General features: G+C 39.2%; 1 protein-coding gene across 1 annotated transcript in view; it reads left to right on the forward strand.

Moving 5' to 3' along the window:
* The window catches only part of ttn.2 (titin, tandem duplicate 2), a 159,458-nt gene that overhangs the window by 10,494 nt on the left and 130,724 nt on the right, over positions 1-18,240 (forward strand). Inside the window, exons 17-39 of the mRNA XM_057335761.1 lie at positions 114-344; positions 442-680; positions 796-1,037; positions 1,126-1,290; positions 1,370-1,538; positions 1,636-3,332; positions 3,435-3,716; positions 3,821-4,087; positions 4,371-4,643; positions 4,734-4,997; positions 5,104-5,364; positions 5,456-5,716; positions 5,857-6,120; positions 6,217-6,477; positions 6,741-7,001; positions 7,087-7,347; positions 7,434-7,575; positions 7,668-7,836; positions 10,407-10,638; positions 11,804-12,088; positions 12,188-12,313; positions 12,412-12,600; positions 13,910-13,960. Coding sequence (XP_057191744.1) covers positions 114-344; positions 442-680; positions 796-1,037; positions 1,126-1,290; positions 1,370-1,538; positions 1,636-3,332; positions 3,435-3,716; positions 3,821-4,087; positions 4,371-4,643; positions 4,734-4,997; positions 5,104-5,364; positions 5,456-5,716; positions 5,857-6,120; positions 6,217-6,477; positions 6,741-7,001; positions 7,087-7,347; positions 7,434-7,575; positions 7,668-7,836; positions 10,407-10,638; positions 11,804-12,088; positions 12,188-12,313; positions 12,412-12,600; positions 13,910-13,960 — 6,592 coding nt within the window. The remainder of the gene's footprint in view (positions 1-113; positions 345-441; positions 681-795; positions 1,038-1,125; positions 1,291-1,369; positions 1,539-1,635; positions 3,333-3,434; positions 3,717-3,820; positions 4,088-4,370; positions 4,644-4,733; positions 4,998-5,103; positions 5,365-5,455; positions 5,717-5,856; positions 6,121-6,216; positions 6,478-6,740; positions 7,002-7,086; positions 7,348-7,433; positions 7,576-7,667; positions 7,837-10,406; positions 10,639-11,803; positions 12,089-12,187; positions 12,314-12,411; positions 12,601-13,909; positions 13,961-18,240) is intronic.

Genomic DNA, 18,240 nt, shown 5'->3' on the forward strand with positions numbered 1-18,240 from the left:
TGATAATGAACCTTGCTGCTGCATGATTTTAATAATTGTGTTTTTCTTTTGTGTTAAGAAATAAATCATTTTAAATTGATGAAAAAATAAGCAAGGTATGCAATTTCTTTCAGGAATTCCAAATATCTGCCATTGAGCGAAAAATAATACTGGAGATTGAAATCCACATCCTTAAGATTACTTACCAAGAGCTGGTGATTGAGGATGGAGAGGAGATGATCATGAACGTTGCTGAGCATGAAGCTGTCACATCATCATTTAGCACTCCGGTCAAAAGCTACAGAATTCTGGAAGGAATGGGTGCTACTTTCCATTGCAAGATGGAAGGAAAGCCATTACCAAAGGTAATACATTTTAAGTTCTTTTGAAAGCAAGTTCTTACACAAACATCTAAGGTAGTTTGTTACCTGTTTGCAATAATACATGATTTGTGTTAAACAGATTGCCTGGTATAAAGATGGCAAGCGCATTAGACATGGAGGTCGCTATCAGATGGAAGTTCTACAGGATGGTAGAGCCAGTCTGCGCCTTCCTGTGGTGCTGCCAGAAGATGGGGGAATCTATACTGTATTTGCCAGTAACATGAAGGGCAATGCTGTCAGTTCTGGAAAGCTCTTTGTTGAATCCACTGCAGCTGCCCAGCCTTACTTTCCTCAGGCTGAAGCTGTGAGGAGAGTCCAGTGAGTATCTCTTTGCCTTAATCTTTGGATTAGCTGGTTTGTGACTGAGATTTATTGAATTCATGTTAAGATAAATTGTCTGGATATTTCACATGTACAGTTCTAATGTTTTCAGGTCTACATCTCCAATGTCTGCACGTTCAACTAGCTACTCGCCTGGACGGTCACCAGCTCGGTCTGTTAGCCGCTCTCCTGCTCGTAGACTTGATGACACCGATGAGTCACAACTCGAGAGGCTATATAAGCCTGTTTTTGTACAGAAACCATCATCTTTTAGGTGTTGTGAAGGACAAACTGCAAGGTTCGATTTAAAAGTGGTTGGAAGACCAATGCCTGACACCTTTTGGTTCCACAATGGTAAGTGGTTTTTAAAGTTTATCGCTGCATTGTGTTTCTTTTTCTTGTTTGTGCCTTGTTTTTATTCTAATCATTATCTTTACTGAAGGACAACAAGTGGTCAACGACTACACCCACAAGATTGTGGTGAAGGAGGATGGAACTCAGTCAATGATTGTGGTTCCTGCCATGCCTCAGGACTCTGGAGAGTGGACTGTTGTTGCTCAAAACAGAGCTGGAAAGACAAGTGTTTCTATGACTCTCACTGTTGAAGGTATTTTTTGTTCTAGATAACCATGTTAGATCTAGACGTGTGTGGAATGTTATGTAAACCCATGTATTGTGTGTTATAGCAAAGGAAAATTTGGTCCGACCTCAGTTCATAGAGAAGCTAAAGAACCTCAGTGTTAAGGAAGGAAGTTTAGTTGAGTTGGCAGTTAAAGCCATTGGAAACCCCCTTCCTGACATTGTCTGGCTGAAAAACAGTGATATCATCTCTCCTCATAAATACCCTCAAATCAAGTAAGCAATTTGCCTTTAAAACTAAAGCTTTTGGCTGGTTATAGTCACTTTTATGCTATTTGTCTGTGTTATATTATTGCTATAATTCTCATTTTAGAATTGAGGGAGCCAAAGGAGAGGCATGTTTTAAGATTCCTCAGACTTCCGGCTCTGATAGTGCGTGGTATACAGCCACAGCCATAAACAAAGCTGGCAGAGACACCACTCGCTGCAGGGTCAATGTGGAAGTTGAGTACACCATACCTGAACCAGAAAGAAGACTTATCATTCCCAAAGGAACATATAAAGCCAAAGAAATTGCTGCACCAGAAATTGAACCACTGCATCTTCGCTATGGTCAGGAGCAATGGGAAGAAGGTGATCTGTACGACAAGGAGAAACAACAAAAGCCACACTTCAAAAAGAAGCTGACCTCAGTCAGGATGAAGCGATTTGGACCTGCACACTTTGAGTGTAGATTGACCCCTATCGGTGACCCAACCATGGCTGTTGAGTGGCTGCATGATGGCAAGCCGCTTGCAGCTGCTAACAGACTGCGCATGATCAGTGAATTTGGCTATTGTAGTCTTGACTATGAAGTCGCTTATTCCAGGGACAGCGGTGTCATTACTTGCAGAGCCACCAACAACTTTGGTGTTGACCAGACCTCTGCAACGCTGATTGTGAAGGACGAGAAGAGTCTGGTGGAGGAGAGCCAGTTGCCAGAAGGAAGAAAAGTACAGCGCATGGATGAAATTGAAAGAATCGCCCATGAAGGTGCTCCCTCAGGAGTTACTGGAGATGACACAACTGAGAAGACCAAGCCAGAGATTGTCTTGCTCCCAGAACCCATGAGAGTATTTGAGGGGGAATCAGCCAAATATCGTTGCAGAGTGACTGGTTACCCTACTCCCAAAGTTAACTGGTATCTCAACGGGCAGATGATTCGGAAAAGCAAAAGATTCAGACTACTGTATGATGGCATTCACTACCTGGAAATCGCTGATTGTAAGTCATATGATTCAGGAGATGTCAGAGTTCTAGCTGAGAACCCAGAGGGTACAGCTGAGCACACTGTAAGGCTTGAGATCCAACAGAAAGAAGATTTCAGGACTATCTTGCGCCGTGCACCTGAAATAAAGGCATCTGAAGCACCTGGCCCTGAACCTGGCAGAGTGTCATTTGATGTTGTGAAGGAACATAAACCTGCAGAGCCTTCGCAAGCAAAAGAGGTTGTCAGGCTGAAGAGGGCCGAGAGAGTTGTCCATGAAAAATCTACAGAGGAGACAGAAGAGCTGCGCAGCAAATTCAAACGAAGGACCGAAGAGGGCTATTATGAAGCCATATCCTCCGTTGAGTTGAAGTCTCGCAAGAAGGATGAGTCTTATGAAGGAATGTTAAAGAAGAGGAAAGATGAGCTTCTTCATTGGACCAAAGAGGTTACTGAGAGTGAGAAGAGAAAGGAAGAGGAAGAACGCAAACTTACCATTCCTACAATCAGACCTGAGAAAGTAGCCTTTTCTCCTAGCATGGAGGCTCCAAAGATCTTGGAAAGAATTCAGAGCAAGACAGTTTCATTGTCTGAAGAAGTTTGCTTCCGTTGTAGGGTTGTTGGTAAACCTGATCCAGAGTGTCAGTGGTTCAAAAATGGAATTTTACTCGAGAAGTCAGATCGTATTTATTGGTATTGGCCAGAGGACCATGTCTGTGAATTAGTGATCAAAGATGTCCAGGCTGAGGACTCTGCTAGTATTATGGTAAAAGCTATGAACATCGTTGGTGAGGCATCAAGCCATGCCTTCTTGTTGGTTCAAGGTATGTGTTGTATGTTCTTATTCTCGTTATCATTGTTTACAATTTCAACAATGGTAGAATTTGGGTTAACTAATACTGTTAATGTGTGTTTTTTTGTTGCAGCCAAACAAGTTGTGTCTTTTACCCAAACGCTAGAGGACGTGTACGGAAAAGAGAAAGACACAATGGTCACCTTTGAGTGTGAGACAAATGAACCATTTGTCAAGGTCAAATGGTTGAAGAATAATGCAGAAATTTTCTCTGGAGACAAATATAGGATGCACTCAGACAGAAAAGTGCATTTCCTTTCTGTGCTGATAATTAACATGCAAGATGATGCAGAGTACACTTGTGTTGTATCTGAAGATGACCAAATAAGGACGTCTGCCAAACTTTATGTTGAAGGTAAGCATAATCTGTTAATTTTGTTTTTCATCAAATTTGTTTGTGTTTAATTTAGAGTTAGCTTTGGGATTTTGGTCAAATGTACCTTGTGAATTCATATGCAGGCGCACCACTGGAAATTGTTAAACATCTGGAGAGCGTTGAAGTGCCCGAAATGTACTCTGGAGAGTTTGAGTGCGAGCTGTCCCGCGAAGATTGTGAGGGCACCTGGTACTTTGAGAACAAAGAAATTACCCCAAGCCTAAAATATGTTGTGTCCTCTCGTCGTGGCCGACACAGTCTGTCTGTAAGAGATGTCAAGAAGGAAGACCAAGGAAAATATACTTTCAAAGTGGGCGATTTGAAAACGAGTGCCACATTGAAGATGAAATGTAAGTATAATTTGAAAATATCATATATAATTGTATTATACTCCATTTCACCCAAACATAAGTGGATTTAAATGTAAGCACAAATATAAGATTTCGAGCCTAATTAGCTGTTGTTTTATGACATTTTCAGTTATTTAAGTGAACGTTAAATGTTTTTGACATGATCTGTCTCACTGCGTGGTGATATAAAACAAGTTTAAATGCATTTGTGCAAGATTACAGTAAATTGCAAAGTTTAAACCTTTGTCCTATGTAAATAACTTTCTCTTCTCGTTATTTTCAGTGCGTCCAGTAACCCTGATGCAGGGGCTCTCTGACTTGACAGTTTGCGAGGGTGATATAGCCCAATTGGAGGTGCGATTCTCACAGGAAAACGTGGAAGGAACTTGGATGAAAAACGGCCTGCCTATCTCTGCCTCTGACAGAGTTCACATTGTCATCGACAAACTTGTCCACAAACTTCTGATCGAAAATGTCAACAAGGATGATGGTGGAATGTACTCATTCAGTGTTCCCGTTCAGTTTATTTCTACAAGTGGAAAACTGACTGTTCAAAGTAAGTTGGTTTTTGATAGTTATGAATCAAGGTTGTTCAAATCTTTAAATATTTATTGATTACAAATAATTGTTTGTATTACGTTCACAGCAATCGAAATCGTAAATCCTCTAAAGGATGTTCATTCCATTGAGGGTGCCAAGGCAGTGCTAGAAGCGAAAATCTCTGCCCCTGATGTTAGTTCTGTGAAATGGTACCAGAATGATAAGCTCATCCTACCTAGTGACAGAGTCCAGATGGTTGCCAAAGGGTCAAAACAGAGGCTGGTTTTGAACAGGTCATTTGCTTCTGATGAGGGCAAGTATAAACTGGCGGTTGGCAGAGTGGAAACAACTGGTAACCTGACTGTTGAGAGTAAGTAGTTTTGTGAAATGTCCATATGATTTCTAAAAACAGGAATGCTTGTAAAGAAAACCTTTGTGGGTTTCCATTGTTAACTAACATGTTGAATGTTTTGCAGAGGTCAGCATCGTCAAGCACATGGAGGACTGTGTATGCACAGAAACACAGAATGTGACTTTTGAGGTAGAATTATCCCACAGTGGAATAGATGCTTATTGGACCTTCAAGAATCAGCCTCTGAAGGCTGGACCCAAATACAAAATGGAGTCCAAAGGGAAGCGCTATAGCTTAACCATTATCAATGCCATGAAGGATGAAGAGGGCCAGTATGAATTTGCAGCGGGTGAAAAAACGTCCAGTGCAAAACTTACTGTGTCAGGTATGATATTTGTCTCTTGTCAGATCCCTCTTGAAATCTCAAATCTACTGTACATAGACGCGGCCTCACGGTTATGGTTTTCTTCCAACAGGAGGTGCTATAAACAGGCCACTCTGTGATGTGACTGTGGCAGAATCCCAAACTGCTGTGATGGAGTGTGAAGTTGCTAATCCAGCCTCTGAGGGCCAGTGGCTTAAAGATGGCCAATCTGTTGTCTTTAGTGACAATGTTAGGAGCGAGGATAAAGGTGCGGTCCGCCAGCTTGTCTTCATGATCACAAGACCACAAGATATTGGAGAGTATACCTATCAAGTGGCAAACTCCAAAACATCTGCCAACCTTAGAGTTGAAGGTATATTTTCCTTTTTTTAGCGTAATGGTCCCTGAAAATCTAATGGAATTAGCCATTATTTATGTTCCTAGTTGAATTCCTTTTTCATCTTTAAAATATTTTCCATTGCATATGACTGATTACAAATGTTTCTTTTGTAGCTGTGAAGATTAAGAAGACATTGAAAAACCAGACAGTTACGGAAACAAAAGAGGCGGTGTTCAGTCTTGAACTCACCCATTTAGACGTCAAAGGATCCCAGTGGATCAAGAATGGAATTGAAATTGTTCCCAGTGATAAATATGAGATAACAGTGGAGGGCATGGTGCACACCCTAAAGATCAAGAACTGCAACACCCAAGATGAATCAGTCTACGGATTCAAACTTGGAAAGCTCTCCGCTAATGCCAGACTGAACGTTGAAAGTAAGTTCATTGTTTGGTTAAAGCAATGGAAAAATAAATCCTCTGGAAAATGCTCTGGAAAAATAAATCCTAATTTGTGGTTTCATTCTTTTGCAGCTGTTAAGATTGTGAAGAAGCCAAAAGATGTGACCTCCCTGCTGAATGAAACCGCATCATTTGAAATGAGTTTGTCCCATGATGACATTCCGGTTAAATGGATGTTCAAAAACCAAGAGCTTAAACCCAGTGCCAACATTCAAATAATGTCAGAAAGGAAAGCGCACAAGTTGGTCATTCAGAATGTTGAAGAAGTCAATGCTGGAGAATATACAGCTGTTGTTGGACACTTGCAGTGCAGTGCATATTTACATGTTGAATGTAAGTACAGATTTAAAGATCTTCAATTTACTTAAATGAAATCTAATAGCATTTATTAATGTCCTATTCCACAAATATGTAACATTTGTCATGAAGGATGGTTGAAGTGTCTTATCGGGTTGAAATTTTTGATTATAAATAGTTCTAATCTCATAACGTCTCATGAAGTCACGTATCAACCTTAAATTTGATACATATGAGGGTTATATTTTGTCTAATTCACTACTCATACAATCATTAAATCCTTACAATACTTGTTCCAGCTTTGAGAGTCACAAAACCCACGAAGAACCTTGAGGTTCCAGAGACCCACGTGGCCACATTTGAGTGTGAAGTTTCGCATTTCAATGTTCCGTCCACCTGGCTGAAAAATGGAGTTGAGATTGAGATGAGAGAGAAGTTCAGGATTGTGGTGCAGGGCAAACTGCACCAGTTGAAGATCATGAACACCAGCCGAGATGATTCTGCAGAATACACATTTGTGTGTGGAAATGACAGGGTTTCTGCCACACTGACAGTTAGCCGTAAGTTCTGTTCCTGTTATTTTCTAGTACTGAATTTCTCACCAGAAATGTACTTAACAAATCCAATGTTTGTTTCCCACCTTAGCTGTCCTGATCACATCTATGCTCAAAGACCTGAATGCTCAGGAGAAGGACACCATCACATTTGAGGTGACTGTCAACTATGAAGGCATCACCTACAAATGGCTGAAGAATGGAGTTGAAATCCGTTCCAGCGAAAGATGCCAAACTCGGACTAAACAGTTTAGTCACTCTCTAACGATCCGCAACGTACACTTTGGGGATGTTGGAGAGTACAAGTTTATGGCTGGATCTGCTGAAACTTCAGCAAAGCTATTTGTTGAAGGTAATATCTGCTTTAAAATGATTGTTATTAAATGCGCTTTGTCTGTTGATTATAATCGAGTTGTTTTCTCTTTTAATACATTTAAGCTCGTGTCATTGAGTTCACCAAGCATATAAAAGACATTAAAGTTACTGAGAAGAAGAAGGCTATTTTTGAATGTGAGCTTTCCGAACCCAATGTCCAAGTAACATGGATGAAGGATGGTCAGGAACTTGAATTAACTGAAAGGTAATCTTAATATTTATAGTTTGCTATTTGATGTCATCATCTGTCACTTTGTAATTCAGTGTATTGATATAGATAATATCTGTATCCCACAGACACAAGGTCTCCACAGAAAGACATATACATCGTCTGATGATCCAAACTGTGCGTATGTCTGATGCTGGCGAATACTCTGTGGTAGCTGGCTCTAGCGTATCAAAGGCCTGCCTCACTGTTGAGGGCAAGGATGTGCGTATTAGTGAACCCGTGGAGAAGGAAATCACTGTAAGTACCAACCTCAATCCGTGTATCATTCGTTCAGTCGTTTTTTTATTTAAAATTGAAAGTTGAAAAATGAGAAAACGGCTCCTTTTTTGTTTTTTATTTTTTTCAAAAAACACGAAAAACAAGAATTCAGCTCGATTTTTCGTTCAGGAATAGAAAAATGAATAAACAGCTTGAATATTCTTTCTCTAAATGTGGGCGAGAATGAAACTCCCCATTCTGCTGATTGGTCAGCTGAAGATCAACCCGTGTCGTCATCAGATCTTCTTCAATTCGGCACGGCAGAATAATAGTCCTACGCTGCTGCAGTTGTACAGATTCTTAACACGGATAATGCAACTACATTTAATCTCTTTCTCATAAAAAAACTATAACAAACTTATACACCATAGCGGGGCAGAGCCCATACAGAGCTTTCCTCTGGCCTGGGTACACAATCCACATTTGGCTAACCCGTGCGTGTAAGAGAAATAGCTAAAGGTGTTTATTTCAGAAATATGAACGTACCTTGTGTCTTCTCCCGTACATTACACATTAGTCTAATACTTTGGCCTGTTTAGATGAGCAACTCTTAAAATCTGCATAGGAAAGCTGCGGGACGCACAAAGACAACGCACAATTTCATTAACTTGGGAAGATTAGCTGACCTAGAAATAAAAACATACTATTTTGTTTGACATCAATTAATACTCAATATTAATTAAATAAACTCGGCAAAAACACTTCAATACTGATCTGCACTTCACTTTGGGCATTCATCAGCTTAGTTTATTGAGTTTATTTAACCCATCATAAGTAGGGCCAGACCGAAACTGCGGGCTTTTAATTCTGCGCTAATTTTTTTCTGAAAATCTGAGAAATTCCACGGAATAGTTTTGTACAAGAGGCAGAGCCTACAGAGAAGCTTAATGATTGGTGCTAACTAAGTATATATAGAATACACCAAACCAAATGTACTCTGAATTAAATTGAACCAACCGAAAATGTGCATGCCAAATATATATTTACTGTATATTGTATAATAATAATAATGTATATTTTGTATACAAAAATAGACATTTTATTATAGTGTTACATTAACAATAGGCTACATTAAAGCAAAATGAAAGGGCTTGTTTAAATTAGTTTCCATGATTTTAGTGAGTATTAATGACACTTTTCCTCAAGATCACATCACAACACAATGTAAATATAACTTCAAATAAACTTAACAAGAGCATTTGCCTGTCGTACGTTGTGAACTAATTTTAAATGATCCAGCACTGTCTCAAATAATCGACAGTTAAATTATGTTTTCTGAACTCCTCCGCAGTTAGTTTCATTTTAAACATCTCAAATATCAAATTGTTTGTGTTTAATCCATCATAGCAAATAGCGAATAGGACGCCCTCAATAGCCTACTTGTCAATGACGAAAACTAAAATCTGCGGAATTCTGTGGAAATCTACGGGCTCGTATTGTGACTTTCTTTTTTTAAATGCTGCAAATCTGTCATAAAATAAACCCATGCAACTCGTGCCATAGATATTTCAAGCGTATACAATAATCTATTACAATATATACAAACCATGTGGCAAGGTTAGTACATTTACATTTAGTCATTTAGCAGAAGCTTTTATCCAAAGCGACTTACAGAGAGTTCAGGGAGCAATAAAGCGATATGTCATACAGGAGCAGTAATACAATAGGTGCTAATACCAAATTAATAGTTTCCATAAAAGCCAGAACAATACCTGTTGGTAGAAAGAGAGAGGGTTAGTATTTTTTTTTTCACTGTTTTACATTTTGCGTTGCAGTCCTGTGTGCGAACAAGGCAGCACATCCTTTTGACGTACGGTTGTCAGACAGTCATCTACTAATAGTTCTTGTTTGAACGTTTAGCTTATAGCAAAGTCAATGCATTATTATTCATTGTTTATTTGTGTTAAAAATATAACTGATTTAATTATGCGTCATCATTTTTTTAAACTTACTGGGCGACCAAGCTGTGAGAGTCATAAAACCCTGCCATATACCCAACTGATGCAAGGCGTATAAGAGAATATATGTGTAGGCTACACAGTAGAAAGCCCTGTATAGGCAGGCTATAGGCTCGGCACCGATACGGCTTGTGTCGAAGCATTCGTTAGTCTGGTTGTTTGTTTAGAAATAAATTAAATGTAGTTGCATTATCCGCGTTAAGAATCTGTACAACTGCAGCAGCGGAGGACTATTATTCTGCCGCGCCGAACTGAGGAAGAGCTTATTAAGGCGCGGTTTGATCTTCAGCTGACCAATCAGCAGAATGGGGAGTTTCATTCCTACCCACATTTAGAGAAAGAATATTCAAGCTGTTTATTCATTTTTCTATTCCTGAACGAAAAACGAAAAATCGAGCTGAATTCTTGTTTTTCGTGTTTTTTGGGGGGAAAAAAGGAGCCATTTTCTCATTTTTCAACTTTCAATTTTAAATCGAAAGACAACTGAACGAATGATACACGGATTAATCTCTCTTCTTTAATACACATTGCTATTTTAATTTGTAAATCATAAACAGTGGTTATCCCATTAAATAATGCATTTCATTATAGGTGCTTGAGAAACAACGAGCTACATTTGAGTTCGAGGTCAATGAAGACGACATTGAGGGACGCTGGCTGAGAAATGGAGTTGAGATTCAGTTTTCTGTAGATCAGCGTTTCAACTATGTGATAATTAGGAAAGTTCATCGTCTGACAATCACAGAGACCTACAGGAGCGATGCAGGAGAATACACATTCATTGCTGGAAAGAACAGAAGTGTGATGACCTTGCATGTCAACAGTAAGTGCGACCTCAGATCATTGTCATAATAGTGTTGTCACGGTACCAAAATTTCTGTAGTCGGTACCAATACCAGTTAAATTCCACGGTTCTCGGTACCAAATTCGGTACCAAAGCAAAACACCAGTACATGCTAATTGAAACACAATTTTATTAATAAAGCTCATTGTTGATATAAATGTATAGAAAGCAATGCCATTCTGTATACATGAAGTATAAGTTAATTGTTGCTGAAACTGTTGTGTGCTCACTGGGGTCTTTCATGCTGATGAACATCCTCCTCAGTCTGCTGCTGTATAAGACAAATAGAATAAACTTCAGTAAGTCAACTGACTGAACAAACATGCATATGCAATATTAAAAAAAAACTCAGTTTTTATACTGCATTTACACAAGATTACTTACATTAAGGTAACTGTATATTAAAATAATAAATGCAACAGATAGATTTTTCTTTATTAGGTTTAAAAAGCCAGATCAGCTCTCAGAGTTAATCTATCCCAATTTATATCAATAGATTTTGGATAGGCCTTTATAAAATGGGTACTGTAAACCCCATCATGTCCTCCCATTAATTTTACCCCATTACAGTTATAGAAGCATTAAATGGTTAATAAGGACACTTGACTGGATTAGCATTGGCGCTAACAAATTAACACGCAAACAGGGACGTTTATTTTAATGTAACCTTTAACTTAACATATGCTACAACATTCATAATGCAAATGCGAACAGAATTTGAAATTTACCGCTTGAATTTATTAACTTAAATCCGGATGCTTTCTCCTTTCACCACAAAACTCTGTTCGTTTTCTTCGTGATATGACTTTAATCTGAAGTATTTCTGTGCGCGTCTCTTGTGGATCGGAGCAGCGCTTATCCACTCATCATGTCTTATTGCGTCTATAAAAAGTTTCCAACTGACAACCTGTCAGGCAGAGCATCAGTACCCGGTTGACCCGGGACGGCGGTGGTACCGGGTCTTATGAAAATTAGGTACCGACAACTTTTTTATTTTTAGGTACCGACTTGGACCCGAAGTACTGTGACTTTTGACAACACTATGTCATAATATTGTAATCTCTCACCTAAATTAATATTAGTAATCTGTTAAAGTGATGTTATCTGTTGTTTATTCTTACCCAACATTATTGCATTGTTTCAGTCCCTGAGCCTCCTCAGATCATCAGGCACATGCAGCCTCTGTCTGTCGAGGCCGGAAAACCTGCACGTTTCTCTGTGGAGGTGACAGGAATCCCTCAGCCTCAGGTATCCTGGTACAAGAACTCTCAGGCCCTGTCCTCTGGGTTCAAGTGCAAGTTCCTGAGGGAGGCCAATGAACACACATTGCTCCTCATTGAGGCCTTCCCAGAAGACGCAGCGCAGTACAACTGTGAAGCTAAGAATGACTATGGAGTAGCCACAAGCTCTGCTACACTTGATGTGGAAGGTAAAGTCAAACAGACAAATATTAAATTCAGATTAAGGAAAGGTGCATCAATAACATACACCTGGTGTCCTGTTGTAAAATGAATTATTCTGGTTTTAGTTCCTGAAGTGGTTTCTCCTGACACCGGAGCACCCCTGTCGCCACCTGTGGTGATATCACCAATACACAACACTTCTGCCAACGAAGGACAATCTGCCAGGTTCCAGTGTCGAGTCTCAGGAGAAGGTAATGTAGTAATCATGTGCTGGGATGTACAATTAACTAAGTGTCAATTAACTCCTTAATCAATGTTTTGCTTGTTGCTCTTATTTACTCATGTTTAGATCTGACAATTGCTTGGTATTGCAAAGACAAGGAAATCAAGCAGTCTGACATATTCAGAGTCTCTCAGTTCGATGAAAACTGTCAGTTGGAGATTGCCAGAGTTCATACTGAGGATGAGGGCGAGTACACGTGTGTTGCTCGTAACTCTGCGGGAATGGTCTCATGCTCAGCTGTACTGAAAGTGGATGGTGAGTTCAGCTTTCTTATAAACACACAAGTGATAGTGGATTCAGTAACAATAATATTACTTTGCAATTGATTGATTGTTGGCTTTTAATATAAAACAATTGTGTCAGCCGAAAGAAAATGAAAACAAATTTGGTACACGGAAGCAAACCTCTTGTGTGTGCACTTCACAGAGTAGTTAAGGGAAAATCAATACTTCTTTTCAGGACTAACAATTGCAGACTATGCATCTGAATCACAGTCACAAGCGTCGTCCAGTCTCTTCACAAGCATTAAATCTGTTCAGAAGGACCCTACTGGCCAAAGACCCGCTTTTGTTCAACCTATCGTGAGCTGCGAGGTGGCTCACGGAGAAGTGGCCAGATTTCATGCTCGTGTGTCTGGCATGGCAAAACCAGAGATCAGTTGGTTCCATGACCAACAGCCTATAAAGCCTTCCAAAAATGTTGTCTTTCATTTTGATGAGATGACAAACACTGCTACGCTAATCATAGTCGATGCTTTCTCTGAGCATGCTGGACAGTACACTTGCAAAGCAGTCAATATCGCAGGAGAGGCAGCTTGCTCAGCCAGTCTTGCTGTAACCAAAGAAGGTAACTGAGCTCAAAGTAGCTGATGGTTTTCGATTAACAGACCACGAGTATGTTTAATGATTCACATCATTGTCTTTCTAAGTCTCTCAGTGAATAAGCACCTATCAGTGAGTTTTCTGAGCACCTCCACTAACTTCACCTTAGGAAAGCTTTAAGAGTGTGATTCACCCTGTAGAATTTCAGTTCTCTTCTGTCATTCGTCACCATTGTTGGTCTTGTGCGTTGTCTTTGAAAACCACTTCCTCCCTTTATTTCATTTACAAAAGTTTCCAAGTATTGTCCTAACATCTTCTTTTGTATTGAGATCTTGCATAAATTATCTTTAAAATCTGTGCTGCATGTATATGATGTTTTCTTTTTAAAAAGCAAATTCTTGTTACTGATTTCGTAGTTCTAAGATGATTAAAGAGTCTCCATGTAGTTGGTTCAATGTACAATATGTACCAGAAAAAAGTGCAGGTTGGCAATGGTGCTGGAGTTTTATTATAAAGTACCCTGTTGATGTCAGGCTGGCAAATGCATGCTCTTTCCAACTTCCACCTTCACTTCTTTTTAACATTTTTACATTTGTGTTACATGCCAACAAACTGAACTTTTCTATTGTATGATTGGTACAGTTATGTATTATCCTTAAATGATCAAATGTTGCTATTGAGACCGAACAGCTTAATTTAGCTGGAACAATTATTCATGTTCTACTCATTGCTCTTTGTTACAGTTGCAAAAATACGAGAGGAGATTGAAGCAAAAATTGAGGAAGAGGTTAAAGGTAGGATCGATTTACAGTATCTCTTTCTAGATAATGTCTCTCTATCAAACTATTACATATAACATTTCTCAAGCATATTGAGGAGGTGACTGTTTGTACAAACACTGCTTGCAAGTGAATCCTTTTAAATGGGAACAACTTTCATATTTTGTTGGATATGCGTACTGTATGGATGAAGTCTAGTGTTATTGGATAGCAAGCAATTTGGTTGATAATGCTTGCTGTGAAGCACTTTTGCAAAGTGGGGTTTTGCATTTATCTTTTCCACTTTAAAAGCATGAAGGATATGGTATCTTTGATTGTTTCTAAAAAAAGGTGCAGGATGATTATCCTTTTAAAGTTCCAGACCACAGGAAATCACATTTTAAAAGATATGGAAGTAGCCACATCTTTTAATTGCTTCCTATGTTTCTTGAATCTGGAACACACCTTCCTGCAAATATTTCTTAGACTGGCTTGCAGATAGCGGTATGTGATTAATGTTGTTTGCTTTTTTAAATAACATGGTTATATCTGTAAACTATATTAGTTCGAATAAACGCCTTATAAATATGAAATATAGGGCTGTTTTAATGACCACACTCTTTTTTCAAGCAATAGAGAGTGATGTTTCTCTTTTTACGTATGAAAGAATTTTGTCATTCTAAGGATTAGAAAGGGCGTTTATTCATCATTCTGCAAGTCAGGTAAGGAATATTTTAGGATATACATGAAGTTAAATTAAAAAGCTTCTTATTCGAACCAAATCAGCATTATTTGGATACATATTAATGCTTTGAAAAGAAATTTACTCTTTGAAGAACTGTCCACAGAAGAAGGAACAAAACATCAAGCGATTTTCGTGTCAGAATCTTTAATAAAGAGTCAAGTCTTGCGTTTATTCGAACAAATATGGTGAGTGAATTTGTTTTTTTATGGCTTTGTGACTTGATGCATGCTTTAATATTTCTATTAATATTCTTTAAAAAAATATATTTAAGTTTCCTTAGCACACTGGGAATTTTATTGAAATGTGTCTCCCTTCTTTTCCAGAGTTATTTTATAGTGAAGGAACTGAATACATGGAAAAAGGAGGACTCCAATACGGTGCTTTTTCAGACCCAGAAGAAAATTTTGATCTTGGTCTTGTAGCCCCCAGTGAGAACATCAAGCCATCCTTCACCAAAAAGCTCAAATTTCTGTCTGTTTTAGAGGGTGAGACTGCAGCTTTTAGGTGTAAACTAGTAGCAATGCCATCTCCAACAATACTGTGGTTTCATAATAACCGACAAATACAAAAGGAACACCGTCGTAAAATACATACAGTGAGTAAAATGCATATGCACTTCACCAGTTTAACAATCGAAGATATTCAGGAAAAAGACGCGGGCAGTTACAAAGTCATGGCAATTAACACAGAAGGATCTGCTGATTCCAATGCGTCACTCCTTGTGTCATTGAGAGAAGAGCAAGATGTCAGTTATTTGAGTCATTCTAGACATTCAAACAAAGCCTATTCAAGTTCAGATTCATTAGCTGATTCAACAAAGGAGAGAAAATTTAGAGTAGAGCTAAGATGTGTTGGCTCTCCGTTTGATAAAACAAGTAAAGGGCAATCCAAAGGTCATTATAGATCAAAAAACACTTTGTTTCGTACAATGTATTTTAGATCCGCATCCCCTTCAAGAACCCCAGATAAAGACAAGTTGGAAACAGCATCTGAACGTGCACGTTCTCCGCCTCTCATGTATGAGAGGTATGAAAGGTTTAGTGATCGATACAGCGATATATACTGTGACAGATTTACAGGTCGCGATCGACACAGTGACAGGTTCAGTGATAAATTTAGTGACAGGTGTAGTGATCGGTACAGTGATAGATTTAGTGACACAGACAGCCTTCATGGAGAGGTTAAAGCAAAACTTGGTCTCTTGCAAAAGGCTGTCAAAAAGAAAAAGAGACTGTCTATATCTACAATGTCCTCATCTGAGTTTGAGTTGGAATCGGTTACAAGTGAGCCTTGCTACACAGATAATGTTGAGAGACTCAAACTAAGGTCATCCACTTTGCCAGAAGTTCAGCATGTTGCTCGCCCTGGTGAGCAAGAAGGTTCCAGAAGCTCAGCAGAATTTCAAAGTAGACTGGAGAGAATAACGGGACTTGGCTCCCAATCAGCAGTGCGAAGAAGTAGACACTCTTTTGAACCACAGTCAAGATCTAGGGCACTGCAAATGATGAAGGGAGAACTTCCTCTGCAAGAAGCATTAAGAAAAGAGAGTGCGATTCATGTATCTGATGACACACAGATAGATCGAAGGATCATATCCAAAAAAGAGTCAGAAAAGGAGATGGAATACAATATTTTAGCACACAAGGATGATCGTTCCAGTAGTCTAAGCCAGTGGGATGAAGAGGCTCAGATAAAGGCAAAAGAACCATTTGTTCTGCAGTGGTTAGAATCAGGAGAAGCTTCTAAACCCTCGATGAGTACACAGCAGATATGCCCATCACACGAGGTGCCAGAAAACAAAGAGTCCCCCAGAGCAAAGGCGGTGAATTCAATTAAAGAAAAAATTCTTGGTGATGATGGTCTGCAACATGAAAGTAAAATGGTTCCTGTACAGAAATTAGAACAGAGGGCTATGTCAGTTGAGAACATCCATGAGAAAAACTTGGAAAGTGAGTGCTTGGAGAGTTCAGATGAGTTCTTAGCTCAGCGCATTCGAAAATGGCAGCAGGATGTGCAGTGGGATGAAAAGGCCCAGGTCAAGGCAAAGGAACCTTTTGTATTAGAATGGTTGGAGGCAGGAGAAGCTTCCAAGCAAGTAAGCAGCAAACAGGAGATCAGTCCATCACATACAGAGCTACAAAATAAAGAGTCTTCAAGAGCCAAGGCAGTAATGTCAGTGAAAAAAGACGATGGTCTGCATCATGAAAGTAAAATAGGTCCTGTAATGGAATTAGAGCAGACAGCTATACCAGTGGAAAACATCCTTGAGACAAACCAGGTGAGTGAGTGCTTAGGAAGTGAAGATCAATTCTTACCTCAACGCATTCAAAGAAGGAAAATTGATCAGGCAGAGGCTGTTGTGCCTCAGTGGTCTGAGGAAAAAGTTTCTTATCCTCATGAATCTGTTGGTAAAGTACACAAGGAAGAGGCAGTAACTTCAAAATCTCAGAGGGATTCACCATTGACAAAGACTACAAGATCCCCATTTAGAGAAAGACGTTCACATGAACGTTCCTTAGAGGGTGTGTTGCATTTATCAAGAGAGAGAATAAATGAGTTAAAAGATGATAGCGAACCCTATGTCAGTGAACAAGAGGCATTAGCCCATCGTATAATAAAATGGCAACAAGATGTTTTGACTGAGCAAGAAAAGACTGTTGAACAACGGGTTGATGTTTTAGAGAGTGCTTTAGAAAGCACAGCATTCAAATATGTTGAATTGGAAGAGATGGACAGGTTGCCACCGCATAAAACAGCAAAGGAAAGGTTTTTCAGTGATATTTCTTCTCAGTCGTATGTGACAGAATCACCTAGGAAAACTGATAGCGTATTTGAGGCTGACAGTGAGAAGCTAAGGACCCAAAGTGACTATTTTGTCAGTGAGGAGGAGGCTCTAGCAAAGCGTATTAAAAAATGGCAACAAGACGTTCCGATTGAACAAGAAGAAAGTGTTGAATTAGAATCTAATTGGGCCTTAGCAGAGAATCCACAGTCTTCTGAAATGACCCCAGAAAACACATTGATGTCCACAGCTTCGCCAACACCAATAGAGTCGTATAGAATTTACGAAGGATTTGTAGATTATAAAATCACTACAGATATCACTGAAGGTTTTGAAAGGACATATTTGGGCCATGAAGATACAGTTCAGCCGGATCACGGTTATAACAAAGATGTGACGTTGTCTAGACAGGAAACTGCTTCAATAGATCACCAAAAAATAATGTTAAATCAGGATATTCCAGGGGCTGCTCCTATAGCAGAGAATATGCCTTCAGGAGTATTAAAACCAGGAGCACCAGTCTTTGTAACAACATTAATGTCAGAGCTTAAGGTAAAGAGAGGTGAAATGACTGAAATAAGTTGTCAATTTCAGGGAGATTCTCCACAATCTGTTTCATGGTTTAAAGATGGACAACCTGTAATGCAAGACCCAGATTTTGATGTTCGCATCAAAGCAACTTCATCAACCCTGACTATTTATTATCCAACCATTGACCATCAAGGTGTGTTTACTTGTAATATTGCAAACAAACATGGAAAAGCAAGTACATGTTGCGTGTTTAAAGTA

Source organism: Triplophysa rosa, linkage group LG6 (assembly GCF_024868665.1).
Source record: "Triplophysa rosa linkage group LG6, Trosa_1v2, whole genome shotgun sequence".
NCBI lineage: Eukaryota > Metazoa > Chordata > Actinopteri > Cypriniformes > Nemacheilidae > Triplophysa > Triplophysa rosa.